At 38.3% G+C, this 10471-nt stretch overlaps 1 protein-coding gene across 1 annotated transcript in view; it reads left to right on the top strand.

Annotated features, from left to right (window-relative positions):
- Positions 1-10471, top strand: part of LOC107660675 (cholinesterase-like) — a 22555-nt gene that overhangs the window by 10100 nt on the left and 1984 nt on the right. The window contains exons 2-3 of the mRNA XM_016450062.1: positions 3136-4674; positions 5874-6031. Of these exons, the coding sequence (XP_016305548.1) occupies positions 3149-4674; positions 5874-6031 (1684 nt within the window). The 5' untranslated portion in view covers positions 3136-3148. The remainder of the gene's footprint in view (positions 1-3135; positions 4675-5873; positions 6032-10471) is intronic.

Raw genomic sequence — 10471 nt, 5'->3', positions numbered from 1 at the left:
ACACACACACGTATGTATGTGTAAGATAGAAAATGTACTGCTTGCTATATACACATACACAAAGACATTTTTGCAAGGTCTCTAATTATTTTTTGCATTTGATTTTGATTGATTTGTATCATCAGTGACTGATTAAATTGCCAAACTAACATGGATGCTGACTAAATTGAAACATAGTCCTTTGTCCTTTTGTTAAGTTTGTCCTCATTAGTGACAAAGCTCCTACGACAAAACCCTGCCGTTTACTTTGATTTATAAATTAGGGTAATCTAATATGAACCATTAACATTAAGACATTAATCAAAGTATTGCTGGCTTAATCTACAAGTAAAATCTAATAATTAGTGGTTCCAATTATTATTGTAAATATTTATGATTAAAAGCTTTCCCTAAACCTCTAACTTTTAAATATTTACACTCGTTTGGGGTTGGTAATTTTTGTATTTTTTTTTTTTTATGTTTTAGGAAGAAGTCTTTTAAGCTCTCCAAGGCTGCATTTATTTGATCAAAAGTACAGTAAAACAGTAATATTGTAAATATTATAGACTCTACTGTCACGTTAGATCAATTTTCTTTTAGTTTTCTAGTGAATACAAGTTAATTTGTATTCAAATAAATGTTTCCTTTTTACCTTTTCTGGATTCCATTTTCAAATTCCATTTAATTTTTACCAAATTCTGTGTTTTCCATTTTAATTGTTTAATTAAATGTTAATTTTATTTATTTTAATTTTTAAATACTGTGTTGTGTATTTTTTTTTATGGTAAATAAATGAAGGCATAAAACATTAACTTATCTTTTAATCAAATTAAAATTAAACAAACCCTTCCTTTTTGGCAAACAAAGTGATGTACAGCAGATGTTTATGGTTAAAATTAAAAGATGGAAGAAAAAAAAAATATGATTATTCCTTAATGTTTTAGTAATTTTATTACTAGTAGTTAGTACTATCATTACATTGAGTAATATATTTGTCATTTTCTTCAAATTAAACCAAACTTTTATTTTGACGGGTTGCTGTGAAGACCTTTAAGTTTGTGTTTGTATATGATATGACGATAGTTTTTCTCAAAGGAAATTGTAAAATGCTCATCAAGTGACTCTCAGAGCAGTTCTAGAGATTATTTTCATGTGTTCATGTACTCCTATATTGAGGGTAGACACAGAAATCACCGCGAGCATCACACACTCTTCAGTATGTGTATAGTAAACTAAACCACGCATATGCTCCATTCAATCACACAGAGACATACAGAACATGCAGGATTCATATTTATTTCATATTTCGTATATTTGCAGAAAACTGGTGGTGTGTTTAAGCTTATTATTCTAAAAAAAAAAAAAAAAAAAAAACTCACACAAAAAAAAAAAAAAAAAATACAGATCCAATAAATCGGCACATCTATGGACCGTAAACAACCCAGAACACTTTACACTCTCAGAAAGAAAAAAAATACAAAAGCTGTCACTGGGGCGGTAACTTTTCAAAAGGAACACCTTTGTACCTTATTTACCCCTAAAGGGTGCATATTAGTATCCAAATGTTACATATTAGTACATTTTTGAAAAGGTACAGCCCCAGAGACCGCTTTTATACCATTATTTCTGAGAGTGTAGCTTCAGAAATACTATTTTTCTGTATTATGTTTACCAGTCTATGATAATTTTTACAATTACGTTTTACGTGCTAGATACACTCTCCATTTTCCCATTTTTGAAAAGGTACAGCCCCAGAGACCGCTTTTATACCATTATTTCTGAGAGTGTAGCTTCAGAAATACTATTTTTCTGTATTATGTTTACCAGTCTGACAATTTTTACAATTACGTTTTACGTGCTAGATACACTCTCCATTTTCCAGACGCTCATCATTGTTTGCTTTCTACAAGATTTGAGGGAAGTTGCGATTTTTAGTGTTTGTATTTGAGATTAGGTGCGTCTCCTTTCATCACAACATCAAAGAAGAGGCAGAAGTAAAAATTCTCACCACAGTAAAGAGATTGAGGAAACAAACACTTACAAGTTCATTTACCACATTGTCAACAACAGTCCCAATGTGCCAACCCTGAAGCTGTCCTGTCCCTCTTGAAGCTGCTCTGTATGGCACATTTTCTGCTTAAGGAAAGCAGTTATTCTCAATAATGTAGAAGCTCAGTCTTCTGGGTCAATCTGTCTAGTGCAGGCAGGCCATATTAATCAAGCAGGATTTAACCCACTATCACAACAAGAAATCAGGGTGTCTAATTTTAGAAATCTTTTTTTTTGTTTGCACTTGGAGCGGAGTAATCTGGAAAAGGAGAAGGGTTGTAGGGGTTGTTGTGTGTCTCATTATACTGAGTGAGTCATAGCGAGCATTTTGATTGTCTGAGCTTTCCTCTCCATCTGGAGTAAGCTGAAACCGAGGTGTCATTAATAGCTGTCTGACTGTCTCTGCTGGCTCCTGCCTTACTTGTGTAGCCGTATAATGTCACAATATGCTGTTTTGTCACAAGGGAGAGCCAGCACTCTAAAAAATGCTGGGTTGTTTCAACCCAACTTTGGGTCAAATATGGACTAACCCAACTTTTGGATTAAAAATGTAATGTAAAAATTTAACCCAACGGTTGGGTTAGTCCATATTTGACCCAAAGTTGGGTTGAAACAACCCAGCATTTTTTAGATTGAGCCTTTAGAAAAAATATATACTGTTATGATATCATTATTTGTTAACCCTGATGTTCTGTTGTGATTGACTTTGCTGTTTTTATATTTGGGGTCCCAGAGACTACAATGACAATTGGTAAAGGTGATTTTGAAATTAACTGTTAATTTTACCTAATATTCTTTAAAAGTTCCTCTGACCTAATCAAAACACAGGTCAGGGTTCCTCAAATCTTGCCATGGAGGGCCAATATGATGCAGAGTTTAGCTCTAACCCTGATCAAACTCACCTACCTGTTATTTTCTAATGATCCTGAAGACACTGATTAGCATGCTCAGGTGTGTTTGATTAGGGTTAGAGCTAAACTCTGCAGGAAATTGGATCTTGTGGGCCAGATTTGAGGATCCCTGGTCTAGGTTCTCTGAAACCCCAAGCAGAACATGAGTCGTTTTGATTGAAGCTTATATTGATCTCTTTATTATTTTATTTGTCAGCATTGAAGACATCATGATGGGCATTCACATCAGATCTACTTTGCCAGTTTTGGTTCTGTTGTTCTTGCATCTGGCAGCAGGGCAAGATGAACTGATTGTCTCCACTGACAAAGGCAAAGTCAGAGGACTGAGGCTTCCTGTGCCGGGTGGTTCAGAGAATGTGGTGACCTTCCTCGGGATCCCCTATGCCAAGCCTCCATTGGACCTGCTTCGCTTCAGACGACCAGAGCCTGCTGAGGTGTGGAACGGAATACGAGATGCCACATGGTACTCCGATTCATGCTTCCAGGATCAGGATACATTGTACCCGGGATTCCCTGGAGCTGAGATGTGGAATCCTAACACCAGAATTAGCGAAGACTGCCTGTACCTCAATGTTTGGACTCCTTCAACCGTTTTCCAGAACAGAGCCAAACTCTTAGTCCCAGTTATGGTGTGGATCTACGGTGGAGGCTTTTCCACAGGTACTGCATCCCTGGACGTGTACGATGGGCGTTTCCTCAGCCATTCGCAACATGTGGTGGTGGTATCCATGAACTATCGAGTAGGAGCATTGGGCTTCCTATCTCTACCTGAAAGTAAGAGCATTAAAGGTAATGCTGGTCTATTTGACCAGCGCCTGGCTCTCAGCTGGATGTCAAGGAACATTGATGCATTTGGGGGTGATCCATCTTCCGTAACCTTGTTTGGGGAGAGTGCTGGTGCTGGCTCTGTGGGACACCATTTGCTTTCACAGGGCAGCCATGGACTATTCACCCGCGCAATTCTCCAGAGTGGCAGTCCCAATGCTGTGTGGGCGGCAGTGGATCCAGCTCAGGCCTGGAACCGTTCCTTGACTCTGGCTCAGCTTCTGAACTGCCCATTTGGACCATCTGCTGATGAAATGGAGGCTTGCTTAAGGGCAGTTGAACCTGAGAAGATAGTCAGTCTTCAATTCGATGTCATTTCTGATCCCATGATAATAAGTGTGCCTTTTCCGCCAACAGTGGATGGAGAATTTCTTGTGGACATGCCGAGTGTTTTAATCCAGTCAGGGCGTTTTCTGAAAACTGAACTACTTTTGGGATTGAACAGGGATGAAGGGACTTACTTCCTTGTTTATGGCGCACCTGGATTTGGCATCCATAACCAGAGTCTTATCAATCGAGACCAGTTCCTCACAGGTGTATCCTTGGGCCTCCCTGGTTTCAGTGACCTAGCCAGAGAGGCGGCTGCTTTTCAGTATACTGATTGGACAGATGAGCAGAGCAAGCCAAAAAACAGAGAGGCCCTAGGCTGGTTGGTGGGCGACTGCTATTTTTCATGCCCCTTACTGGATTTTGCCTGTAGGTATGTCGAGAACGGTGGCAGTGCCCGATTGTTCCTCTTTAACCATCGCTCCAGCTTCAACCCCTGGCCTCGGTGGATGGGTGTAATGCATGGGGATGAGATCCCATTTGTTTTTGGGATTCCTTTGAACCAGACCTTTGGATTCTCTAAGGATGAGGAAGCCCTGAGCAGGAGGATCATGGAGCACTGGAGCAACTTTGCTAGAAGTGGGTGAGTGTAAATCTGACACATCTACTTTATGAGCTTATGTTCTATCCAGATTCACCGAAACATAAACATTCTGTTATCATTTGCTCACTCTAATGTCATTTCAAACACATATGACTTTCTTTCCTCCATGCACTGTGAGGGGAAAATGTGCAAAATGGTATATTTATGGTATACTGTAACATCTTGCCACTTGAGTAGTACCCTTCAAGGTAGCGCTGCAAAAATATTGATAATCGGAGTTTGAATGAGATATGAAAGCTACTGTGAAGAATAATGTTGTCAGTGAATAACAACTTACATTTTTGTTTGTTCAATACATTAAAAGCATCTTGTGATATGTAGCATCATATGACTTGTGTCATACAAACATGGGCGACCCTTATGGTGCTGTTTTTATCCCTTTTGAAGCATCTGATATAATGTTGCATGGTGTTGGAATGATGAATTTTAATTTTTTGGCTGAAATATTCCAATAATACAGAATATTATACTCACATTTGTGTTTGCAAGACTATTTTATGTATTTCTATATATTTACTAAAAACACTGAGGGGGATTGTTTACATTTATTGCTGAGAAAAGTATAAACCAGTGCAGATGTGGAGTTGTTGTTTAATCCATAATATCTTGATGAGGCAGGCTTTCATCTGCTCACACTTTTTCAGTTAGTGTAAAAACCATAAATAAATAAATTAAAAAAGCAAGTCTTGGTGTTGCTGAGAGGCTTGTGTTGATTAGCATCCTCATTTGTTTGGCATAAATTATGGAGAAGCAGAGACAGCCTTTATTGTGGCTGTGAGCAAGCTTAGATTCTTTCAATTAACACTTCATACACTCTTCACGCTGCAGGGGAACAACACGATGCTAATACATCAATGAACATGATCAGTAAACAAGATCACAAAAGAACACGCTGAAGTTAATCTTTTGCCGAAATGGGCTGATTCACTTATGAAAAGTATTGAGTGCAATTCCTTAAATGGCTTGTTATAAAGACTTTGCTGGGATTGTGCATTAAGATTCAAAGCCTCTTGTCATAAAGGACTGCAAGGTGTTCTTTACAAGAGTGTGTAAACGCCGTAGCTATTGATTTTTATTTTTTTTTGGCTTGAGTTGTTTTGGGGCACAAATATATTGATGTAACTTGGCTCCATACATAAACTGACCTTTTTGGTTGATTTCCTTGCTTGACATTTCAGGGATCCGAGCGTGGAGGGAGCGGATTGGCCGCCATTCACGCTGGAACATCAGCAGTATGTCACGTTTAACACTGGCCTGTCACAAACACTCCGGATGCTTCGAGCCCAGCAGTGCAAGTTCTGGGACAGTTTCCTGCCAAAACTGCAGTATGTCACAGGTGAGAGTCACAGAATGAGAACAGACGTCCACCCACACCTCATAAACAAAGAAAATCTTGACACGCTCGCTTCTGCTTGTTTCTCCAGCTCTGCCTGGCCAGCACAAGTGTCATCTTCTAGTCTCTCGTAGACACCTGTAGTGCAGGCCTGGCCAGCTAGTGCAGCTTAATGCAGGACTGGAGGTGGCTGAGTGTTTCAAAGGCACTGCAATTATTTACATTTAGATTTATGCATTTGGCAGAAGCTTTTAAAGGGTTGATCATGAGGAAAATCGGCCTCCGGATGCTTCGAGCCCAGCAGTGCAAGTTCTGGGACAGTTTCCTGCCAAAACTGCAGTATGTCACAGGTGAGAGTCACAGAATGAGAACAGACGTCCACCCACACCTCATAAACAAAGAAAATCTTGACACGCTCGCTTCTGCTTGTTTCTCCAGCTCTGCCTGGCCAGCACAAGTGTCATCTTCTAGTCTCTCGTAGACACCTGTAGTGCAGGCCTGGCCAGCTAGTGCAGCTTAATGCAGGACTGGAGGTGGCTGAGTGTTTCAAAGGCACTGCGATTATTTACATTTAGATTTATGCATTTGGCAGAAGCTTTTAAAGGGTTGATCATGAGGAAAATCGTCCGATTCCGATCCCTGGCCGATCGATCAGTGCATCTCTACATTATATGATTATTATTATTATTATACTTTGCTTGTTCATGTGACAATTTGTGGCATTTAAGACTGTGTATTACATACTGTCTCTTGCACATGAAAAGAAAAAAATGGGTTAATCTATGTTCAATTGTAAGTTCATTCTGTCATCTATGATCAGTGTTGGATGTACGCGAATTTACATTTCCTTCAGCCTGAGGCTTATTCATTTCCTTTTTGGTGTGAGGGCTTTTACATTTGCCAAACATTTTGCCAAAAAAAAACTTTTTTTATATTAAAAACAAGCAAGCCCAGCCCAGATTTAAAAAGTAACTAAAAAATAACATAATGCGTAATACGTTATGCTTTCCATAAAAAGTAACTAACATAATTAGTTACTTTAAGTTTTTTAAGGAGTAATGCATTACTTTTAAAAGTAATTTTTCCCAACACATACTGATGATATGGTAATTGTTTTTGTGATGTGTGAGCTGTGAGTTTGTCACTCACGCTTATGCCCCCAATATTCAAGATACACAGGCCCAATGAGTTTTTGTCTCATATTTATATTGTATGTAGTTATATCACAAAGTCACATGACCAGAGTGCTGTTTTTCCCAAATATCAGCACGATTGCAAATGTGATGTTGTTTTATACAACAGGTAAATAAACGGTAAGTTAACATAGTGAGGAATACACAGGTATACACAATTTTATACATAATGTTGTCAGTATTGTTTGTTTTTCCTTTATTTCACCAACAAAATTTTCAAAATGAAACCAAAGCAGAATCAAGTCTCCTTGCATTACTTGTGCAGTTGAAAATGCGATATGTGCGACCTGTGCATATCTTTATTTATTCATGGATTGCTATGGAATGACAAAATAAAATGAGAAGCACAATTTGGCTTGGAATCCAGGAGTTTGAGATTGAAATGTACACTTTACTCAAAAGTTGTTTTTTCCCTGCCGTGAATAGCAAGTATTTGTTAAACACATTCCGAATGTATTCATAAGGACACATGGATATGTGTAATAGAGAAATATGTTGCAGAAATGCTGCTATGTAAAAACGCTATCAATATAAATTCAGCGTGTATAGGTTTGAATGCTTCAGTCTTGGCCGTGCATCCATTTTATCCATTATACATGTATCCCACCATCAGGGTGTTTTCAGGTGAAGTAGGAAGATATTATATTTGTTTTTGAGGACTTTGCTAAAGATCACCAGTGGTAGCTATTTGAAGAGAAACTGAGAATAAAAGTGATTGAGTCTGAAGTTATTCAGGCGCTAGTGACTAAACGCATGCCTTTTTCTGACATCATATTCCATAATGAAAAAGAAAACGAGCTTCTCCAGTGAAAAGTATTTTTTTTATTATTTTTTTTGCTGCACTGAAGAGCGTTTTGCTGTAGTGCCTCGCTCATTTAAACCTTTTATCAACTAAACATGTAGATTGTGGTCTGTTTCTAGCCCTGCGGTGAGAGATGTGAGCTTTTAAGTGCGTTACTAAACATAAGGTGGGTGAGCAAGTCACGGCATTATGTACTGGAAGCGGTTGCTTGTGCGTTATATTATATTTAAACGCCTTTTGGCACACTTAAAATCATCTTGTAAACCTTGGGCTGTCTTCACAGCTGTCATTACTGATTTAAGCAGTGAATATAGACTGATGCTTTTAATCAGCTTTCTGGAGGTCTTTGGAAGGTGACGCTCAATAGTGTAATGTCTGGAAACTCCCGAAGTTCTGGCTGTCAGTGTTCTCGGTGGTAGAAAATGGAAGAGAATTGTAGTTCCAGGTAGTGCGACCATAGGAAGCAGAATTGAATTTGACACTGAAATGGAATGAATCGATTCTGATTTGAGTCTAGGTGAAGAAATACATGGAGAGCTGCAGGAGAAAGCCTTGTCTTGTTTATATATTGGAGGTCAGGCACCAGTGACTGCGCATACAAATGCACATATGCGCAAATTTAATTATCGTCACTGCGGGCAATGTGCAGTCTCTCTGGCGCTTGTATTTGCTTGTATTTGCAGACGGGCCTACTCTTTTGAGACTGCTACGCTTATCCACAAAAAAAGAGGATTGCTTTTTTTAATGTAGGGGCATACAAACGAAGAAAGCTTGGCTCATGAATTTTAATTAGTGATGCAGCACCCAATCGTAGTAGCTGATTTGCTGAAATGCATCTGAGTGGGTCATGTCGAGATGGTAAACTCCATTTGGCCTCTGCTTTTATACCAAACACTAGTCGGTAAGGTAAACAGTGATTTATGGAGTCTGAACCAAGTCGACACCATGAAATTATTTCAGATACAATCCCCCTGGAGCATCCTGGGATTAAGTGTTTTGATCAAGAGCACAATGGTGATCACGTACTGACAGACTTTCATGTGCGCTTTGTGTTTGTTTGTCCTGAAGCTCATGGCTGCGGTTAAATGCACTTGCATCTCTGGATACTTTTATGATACGAAATTGATGGTAACCCAGTCAGTTATGTTTTCAGAACAGGACAAAACATCTGATATGTCAAAATAGATCTGTGCATTAATGTGAATGCAGCCTATTAAAGCTGCCACTGTCTATGATGTCATCAGTAATAATCAAACAGCACTTTATATTTGCTTGTATGTTTTGAAGCTATAATTAGTTGGTTAAATTCTTAACAATCGTTTTGATTTATTATAAATTTGTAATTATTTTAAAAAGTAGCCTGCTTATATAATTTAATAAAAATGCACAAAAGAAATTTAAATGAAAATATAGCCATGTGCATATAATAATGAAAATTGATAGTAATGTTGAAAAAACACACTAAGGATTAATGAGCTGTTGGGCTCATGTATATTAATCACGTTGTCTGCGTTCTCTAGAACTGATTTGCTGAAATCAAAACAAGGACGATCATAGAAGAGCGCCAGCCAATGACTTTGCTGTTTACGCATTAGTTCCGCCCACTACCGGAGAAACCGGCAGTATCTTATGGTTGTTCTTAAAAGCTGAAGAATTCCAAATGAACCCTGTTATTTTGACAGGAAAATACAACAAAGAATATAGTTTACATGTAGCTCGTCAATTTTGCATGATATGTAAGACTCTCTCTCTTTCTTTCCGTGTGTGTGAGAAACAGTGCTCTCAGCAAAGTGACGGCGAGTTGTGCGTCTTCACACTAGAGTTTACAGTGCGTCAAATACAGGTACACGGAGCATCCATTGAGATGAACGGAAAAATAGCACAGATCGCTTGATGGAGAGCGAAACTCTAGTTCATTGGTCTTAAAAATTCTTACATTTACCTTCATAAAACCTGCAGAAACCCTGCTTTTGTATAATTCCTTTACCAACAAAAGCCAGTTCCTTAATGACATCATCCGCCAGGAAGTGACATCATTTTGCAGGGAAAACAACAGCACAGATATCAGTGAGCGTTAGTAATGGGTTTGATGGATTCTGTGATGTCTTCTTGTCATTGTGTAAACATTCAAATGTTAATAAATGTTTAAGTGCGTATTTCTAAAATTCTGGTATTTAGAAATACTGGCAGCACTACCATATTTATTGTTTAAAGTTACAGAGATGAAAAGTTACTGCAAAACAGGAATGACTCATATGTTGATTTCCCTGTTTAAAATATTAACTAGAAATTGTTGGAGAAATTTGTTGACTCATACTAAGCACAAACGTGCTTATCCTTGATTTTCTAGTGATTCTCTCACAAGGAGCTTTTCATGATTGTGAGAAGTCAAAGTTCTTTCACTTGATTTCATTCTAAGTAAAGAACACTATTATATTGCCCTCTCTC

Source organism: Sinocyclocheilus anshuiensis, unplaced genomic scaffold (genome assembly GCF_001515605.1).
Source record: "Sinocyclocheilus anshuiensis isolate Anshui unplaced genomic scaffold, SAMN03320099.WGS_v1.1 scaffold948, whole genome shotgun sequence".
NCBI classification, from domain to species: domain Eukaryota; kingdom Metazoa; phylum Chordata; class Actinopteri; order Cypriniformes; family Cyprinidae; genus Sinocyclocheilus; species Sinocyclocheilus anshuiensis.
This window is presented reverse-complemented; position numbering and strand designations above follow the sequence as displayed.